The sequence below is a fragment of the Bidens hawaiensis genome, unplaced genomic scaffold, assembly GCF_021521415.1.
Source record: "Bidens hawaiensis isolate Kalapana, Puna unplaced genomic scaffold, B.hawaiensis_p1.1 tig00002935_1, whole genome shotgun sequence".
Classification (NCBI taxonomy): domain Eukaryota; kingdom Viridiplantae; phylum Streptophyta; class Magnoliopsida; order Asterales; family Asteraceae; genus Bidens; species Bidens hawaiensis.
Window position 1 is genome coordinate 2,724,286 of NW_027491158.1, and position 7,625 is coordinate 2,731,910.

General features: G+C 40.2%; 1 protein-coding gene across 1 annotated transcript; it reads right to left on the reverse strand.

Moving 5' to 3' along the window:
- Positions 1-4,829: 4,829 nt before the first annotated feature.
- LOC143621703 (uncharacterized) lies at positions 4,830-5,510 on the reverse strand. Its single transcript, XM_077093043.1, has one exon. The coding sequence runs from the start codon at positions 5,508-5,510 to the stop codon at positions 4,830-4,832; it is 681 nt and encodes a 226-aa protein (XP_076949158.1).
- Positions 5,511-7,625: the final 2,115 nt, after the last annotated feature.

The following is a 7,625-nucleotide window of genomic DNA, read 5'->3' on the forward strand; positions in this document are numbered from 1 at the left end:
TATCCATCAAATTTAACATAAATTCTAGCCAAATAGTCAAACTTGAAAATGTGATGTGATATCTATATGTGCAGTGTGCTAATTAAGTTATCACGCGTCAATGCGTCATGAAACTCGACCCGCTTAATTCCCCTATGTACTAATAGACGGGTGTTGTTCATGCAGTATATATTGATATATTCTATCATCGACGTTTTACCTTTGCTAAGAACCACATACACAAAACTGAACATACAACTCAAGGCTGACTTTACAAATGGTACTTCATATCAAACACATGAACAAAATGCAAAAGGCAAATAAAGGAGATGTGAATGATAGTTTATTCACCTAAACCGAAACAAAGTCCAAACCATGGCCTGTATGATGCAACTCGACATCATAATAAACTATTGTGGTTCTAGGGTATTGACATTTAAGCAATCATGTGGGAAGTACCACATGTTTGCAATCAAACACCTGCCTTTAAGTTTACTTATGTCATCGTATCGCATCCGGAGTTCAGCCCAAGTGTCGGGATTAACAGCAGCACTAGTCTAAGTAGTCTTGCTGCCACCTACAAAGAATGCATATTCCACTTCTGACTTTTCTGTCAACAACCATTCCATTCTTTCAAAATCTTTCATAAATGTTACAGTTAGATGTTGAAAAACACTTCACCATATACAGATTTTCGCCCGAACTTACAAACTCCGGGACTAAGAAATACAGATTTGGGATATTTTTCATTCCAAGTAGTGTCAGAGTTGGTGTTGGATCGAGTCTCACTTCATATAAATAATTTCCTTGGTTAATCATATATATCCTCCCCTTAAAAAAACATATCACTGACTGAGAATTCGGAGGTAAGATCAGACCAGGAGCCTTGGTTACCAGAACAAGTGACGATATTTTATACGAAAAGCTGACCGAGAACAGAAACACCCACCGGGAAACTGTGGGTGAAAAGACAAGGATACCCCTAAACCAGGTTGGACTTATTATTTCATTAGAAGAAGGAACGGTAGGGAAATGAAGTTCATGACTTGTGAAGGGATTCACAAGCCAGAAATCAAGAACGGTCCTATTGAAGAAGATCAAGTAACCACACGTTAGCCCTGTAGAGAAATAATTATTTGAATGGTTGCCCTCTTCTCATTCATATGTACGTATATATAATTACAATTGGTATCTCCTATAAATGAGATAATATTTTAGCAATAACTACCAAATATATCAAAATCAATTAACTAAATACAAGATACAATATGCTTTCTATTACACCCCCTGCAGTCGAAGCGGGAGGAGAGCGGATGCTGAGACTGGATCGAAAGTCCTCAAATAGAGCTCGTGGTAGGCCTTTAGTGAAAATGTCAGCAACCTAATAACGCGCGGGCATGTGAAGGACACGAACCTGACCTCGCTGAACTTGTTCACGGACAAAGTGAATATCTAACTCAATGTGTTTCGCGCGCTAGTGTTGGACGGGATTACTTGAGAGATAAATAGCACTTACATTATCACAATATACTAGGGTGGCACGAGACAAGGGGCGTCGAAGCTCGAGTAGAAGATTATGCAACCAACAAATTTCAGCAACAACATTTGCAACACCATGGTATTCAGCTTCCGCACTCGAACGAGAAATAGTAGGTTGGCGTTTCGAAGACCATGAGATCAGATTGTGACCGAGGTAAACACAATAGCCCGAGGTGGAGAGACGGGTGTCCGGGCATCCGCACTCGAACATTTGCAACAACATTTGCAACACAATAGCCCGAGGTGGAGCGACGGGTGTCCGGGCATCCCGCCCAATCTGCGTCAGTATATGCGACAAGGAGAGATTTGGTGGACGTCTGAGAGTGAGACCGAGATCGGAGGTACCTTTAATGTACCGAATGATCCTCTTTAGAGCTTCCCAATGTGTCGTATGAGGAGCATGCATGTGCATGCAAATTTGCTAAACCGAATAGGTGATATCGGGTCGTGTGAAAGTGAGATACAGTAAAGCCCCGACGAGACTTTTGTAAAGTGTCGGGTTGTCAAAGATGTCACCAGAAGTAGCCCCAAGTTTAGGGTTTGTATAAATAGGGGTGGATACGGGCTTACACGTTTGCATGCCTGCACGTTTAATTATATCTTTTGCATAAGCATGTTGGGTCAAAAACTTAGTTTCACCTTTCCTTGAAACCGAAATACCCAAGAAGTAACTTAATGGGCCGAGATCTTTCATGGAAAACTCAGTAGCAAGTGCTCTTAGTAAGTGATTTCGAAGAGCATCGGTGGAGGTGACCAAAAGGATATCATCCACATATAAAAGTAAATACGCCGTTTCATTGGCGTTGCGTAGTGTGAAGAGGGAGGAGTCACACTTGCTTTGAGAGAAACCCAAAGTGAGAACATAGTCGGTAAACCGTTGATACCAGGTCCTCGGTGCTTGTTTTAGACCATATAAGGATTTCTTGAGTGAACAAACATGATTTGGAAATTCCTTGTTTCGAAATCCCAATGGTTGGTACATAAAAACAGTTTCGGTAAGCTTACCGTGTAGAAAAGCATTAGTGACATCAAATTGGTGCACCGACCATGATTGTGAAAGTGCTATCGTTAAAACGGTTCGTATTGTGGTCGGTTTAACCACTGGACTAAACGTGTCACCACAATCTATCCCAACCTGTTGTAATCTCCCATCGCATACCAACCTAGGTTTATAACGCTCCAGAGAACCATCTGAATTAAATTTAGGTTTGAACAACCACATGCTTCAAATTACATTCATATTTGGTTGTCTCGGGACTAATTCCCAAGTCTCATTTTTAATAAGTGCATTAAATTCGTTGGTCATGGCATTGGACCATTCAAGTGTGGATAAAGCATGGATTTGGTTTTTAGGGACCGGTTCAATGGTGGTGGAATTTAGGTTCAATATTTGTTTTGGCTGGGTGATGTCGTACATGGCTCGAGTACGCATGGTTCGAGTATGCGGCAGAGTGGGGTTAGCCATGGAAGGTTGTGTGGGAGTATGTTGGGTAGTAGGTTCTGAGATGTGGGGGTTGGAGCAGATTGTTGTGTGGACGGTATTGATTGTGGAAGTGGGCTCGGGTTTGGGGTGTGGGTCGTGGAGTGTGGGCTGTTTGGTGGAGTGGTAGTGAGGGGTGTTGTGGGTTGGTCTTGGACATGTGGCCAGAATGATGGATGGAGAGTATGATTTAAAAACTCATAGGATGGCTTGGGAGTGTGTTGGTGAGCAAAGGGAAAAATAGTTTCGTCAAAGATGACGTGACAGGATAGAATAATTTGATTTGTTTTGAGATCTAGGCATTTGTATCCTCTATGGTGTGGAGGATAACAGAGGAAAACACATGGGGTGGATCGAGAAGCGAGTTTATGGATAATGATGGAGGAAATGAGAGGGTAACAAAGACAACCAAAAACTCGTAAATGATCATAGGCGGGAGACCGATGATAAAGAAGTTGGGTGGATAAAGAATAGTGAGTATTTTTGTGAGGAAGAATGTTTAGAATGTGAGTGGCCATGTCAAGGGCATGGTGCCAAAAATGAGGAGGTAGAGATGAATGGGCAAGAAGAGTGCCGATTATGTTATTAATAGATCGTATTGTGAGCTCAGCTTTACCATTTTGGGAGGACGTGTGGGGGCACGAATGGCGAAAGATCATGCCAGTGGTGGCACAAAATTGTTTGAAAGAATTGTTGGCGTATTTTGTGCCATTGTCACATTGAAATGTTTTTATTTTGCGTTCAAATTGGGTTTCAATTTGTTTGTAAAGATGTGTAAAAGTTGTGAATACTTGAGACTTATTTTCAATAGGGTATGTCCACAAAAAAATTGTGTAATCATCTAAGAACAATATATAATAGCGGTGTCTGGCCGAGCTTAAACCCGGAGATGTCCAAAGGTAGCTATGAATAATATCAAAAGGAAAAGTAGTGCAAGTAGTTGAATCATTAAAAGGTAAACGAACACTTTTACCAAACACACATGATTGACAAATAGTCTTATTAGAGTTTGCAAAATTAATAAAACTAGAGGATTTTAACGAATGCAATAAAGTGTTCCCCGGGTGACCAAGGCGGTGGTGCCATAGTTGTTGAGAGACTTGTGAGACAACAGCAAAAGTTGATGGTGATTTGAGGTTGGAGAGGAGCGATGGTAGGAGAGTGTAGAGATCACCGATGCTGTTGCACCGGATTAAAGGGATCCGAGTCTTGTAATCCTTCACAAGAAAACCAAAGGGGTCAAACTCTATAGAAATCCAATTGTCATTTGTAAGACGACGAACGGAAATAAGATTTTTGATTAATTTAGGGGCGTAAAGGACATTGTTTAATTTTAGAGGTGGGAAAAGGAGTGGTAGGTGTTGATTGCCATACCCGTTAACCGGGATGGTCGTGCCATTTCCAACGATAATATTTTGTTTAATGCAATTATTAAAATAAGAATGAAAATTACCCGGATTGTTGGTCATATGAGTTGTAGCACCAGTATCCATAACCCACTGATCTGGCGGGTTCAACGACATCGTGTACAGTGCTTGCTCAATGTTGGTGGGTTGATTGCCGCATGATGGGCTTGATTTGGCCTAGGTCAAAGAATGCCATTATTATTTGAAACTTTTGAGGGGTTATTAGGCTGTGTAAGATACGGACAAGGTGGTGTGGGCCATGGGGATGACTGGTTTGTGTAGTAAGGTGATGGAGGTTGAGCCGAGTAGTAGGATGGAGCAGGCCATGTTGGGTAGTAGGTTTGTTGCCATGGAGTTTGTTGTGGATAGTAACCACGCCCTCTGCCAAAATTTTGTCTACCGCGTCCACATCCGCGACCACGGGATCAATCTTGAGATGGATCATATCGGTAATCGGGAGCAGGAGGGGCGTTGGTCGGTGTGTTTTCGGATGAGGATTTAGAGGCGGATGCATGTAGGGTGTTGCCGGCGGCAGTAGCTGCAGAAATAGCGGTTTTAGATTTGCGAGTTTCTTCGCGTAAAAGTCGAGATCGAGCGTTATAGAAGCTGGGTAGTGGATCGGTTTGTTGCAGAACTGTAGCAAATGGACCATAGGCTTCATTAAGACCCGTTATTAATTGTGTGACAAGTTGATTGTCATCGATTTCCTTGCCCACATTAGATAATTGATCAGCAAGCATCTTCAATTCTTGGCAATAAGCAATGCAGTTTGGAAAGGCGTCAAGACGGGTGTTTGAGAGTTTGTTGGCAAGGTAAATGGCTCTACCGGTTTTATTATCTTGGAAGATGGCTTCAAGGGCTTCCCATGCATCACATGTAGTGGTGTTTTTTTTAGGAATGGTATGCATAAGGTCTTGACTTATGGTACCATAGATCCATTGAAGTACAATAGAACAGATACGTTCCCATTGCTGGAGATCTTTTGTAGCATCTTCTGGATTGGCTGGCGTGGGCGGCTTTTTGTTGGATAAATGGTCGAAAACCATGAAAGCTTTGCAATGGATTTTAAATAACTCAGACCAAGAAGTGTATTGAGCCGATTCCATCTCTAGGATTACAGGAATACATGTCTTAATGTTGGAGACTGTAAGCGCGGGGTGAAGTTTGGAATCCATGAGAAAGAATTAGAGGGGAGAAGAGGGTGAATAGAATTACGAGTTGCGGTAGCGTAAAGGGTGGCGGCTGATTTTAGGGGTTAGGATCGTTGGACGAATGACACCATGTAGAGAAATAATTATTTGAATGGTTGCCCTCTTCTCATTCATATGTACGTATATATATTTACAATTGGTATCTCCTATAAGTGAGATAATATTTTAGCAATTACTACCAAATATATGAAAATTTATTAACTAGCTAAATGCAAGATACAATATGCTTTCAATTAAGCCCGACGCAAAATGTACCGACTGCAGTAGAAGGTGGAACAATGGTTTTGAATATTCTTGATTTCTCATAGTCCTCTAAGATGCACTCAGCCTTAGTGACAGAAGGATACCGATAAAGGTTGTCTAAAACTCATGTACTTTTTCATGTTAGAAAATGCAAGTGACCTCCAAGATTTGCAAACCTTTCTGAATGCAAAGAAATCAACTAATCCAAGTAACATCATAATTGTAAAGCGCGGTTCTTCGTCAAGATTTGACCATGGTGACGGACCGCTGTTGTCAAAAGTCTTGAAACTCATCAGTGTTCCAAAAATAAAAGATGTGACATAATAAGTTAGCCTTAATTTGTTGGATGCAAACCCCATTGCTTGAAAAGAGAGTCGGAATTTACGTCAAATCATTTGAAAAAAACAAGAGTCACACATATGGTCATTTGATGCATATCATAACAAAGAAGTTTCAATGGTGGCTTCCCGATTGGCAAGAATTTGTGCAACTTGTTCGGCTACCATTCGATCTAGTTCAACTTTTGTTATGCGGATTTCTCCTTCATCATTTTCAGGATTTTTCCCATCATCAGTTTCATTATAACTTCCTCCCACCATCTACGTATTTAAAATTTCTTGTCTTAAGTTTATATTGATAAACAATAAATATTTAAATTTTATTTATCATACATAACGTGTATTACAAGGCTTATAGCTATTGGTATACTTTTATCCCATTAAGCATACAACAGAGTACGTTACACCCTAGCTTCTTTTCTTATAATAACTATTTCCATTATCCAAGACTGATAGGTTAAAGCCTAAGTACTCGAAAGAATACATAGTTCGTTAAAAGCTTGAGCTCTGATATCAACTTGTCACACCCCACCCAGGATGGGGCACTTATATTGACGAGTCAATACAGACTTACAGCAAAACGTAATCTTATATATAAAAACTAAAACATTTGTTACATATATAACAATTACAAATAAAATATGACGTAAAACATTCAAACTCGTCCAACACTTAGCAGCTAATCTCCCATCCTAGAGAGTTCTGAAAAGTTTAAGAATGTATGTTGTAGTGAGATTTGGCCACGTGTCAGGCACTATTTGGCTATTTTTTTAACCACACTAGTGTAGTGGGGGCGGTTTTAGAAAAAAAATAAAATAAAAATAAGCCCATTGCCGCCGTTAACAATGCCTTCTCGACGAGGGGGGGGGGGGGCATTATTTGTCACTGAGAAGGTTTGAAAAATACTAATATTTTATTATTATTGTGATGAATTTTAGCTATAAACCACTACACCATAAAATGAAAATCACCCCATATGCTAACGTGGCGCTACGTCGTCACCCCAATGTAAGCCCTTCACTAAACATGGCCTAACAACCAATTTTTTCTGCTAAGTTTATGTTGTTAATAGATAAATAATAAATAAATAATAATTAAAGATGTAGTCGAAAGGGGCGCGAGCCCCTTCACCACTTTCAATTAGTGATGGGCAAATGGTACCATACTGGCCATTTTCAGTAACCGTATTTTGAGGTTTCGGTATTGGTACGGTAACTCAGTACCGATATTTTACTGATATTTTTGCCTTTGCACGGGTACCAAGTTCATCCGTGAATCGAACCGTAAATCTGGAATTTGGAATTCAGTTTTCGGTTCGAATACGGATACGATTTGAAAACCTTAGAAGCCAATCAACAAACACACAGCAAATTAAAATCTTAAAAAACTTTGATTGTTTAGCATAACAAAATTTATTATAAACGAAAAG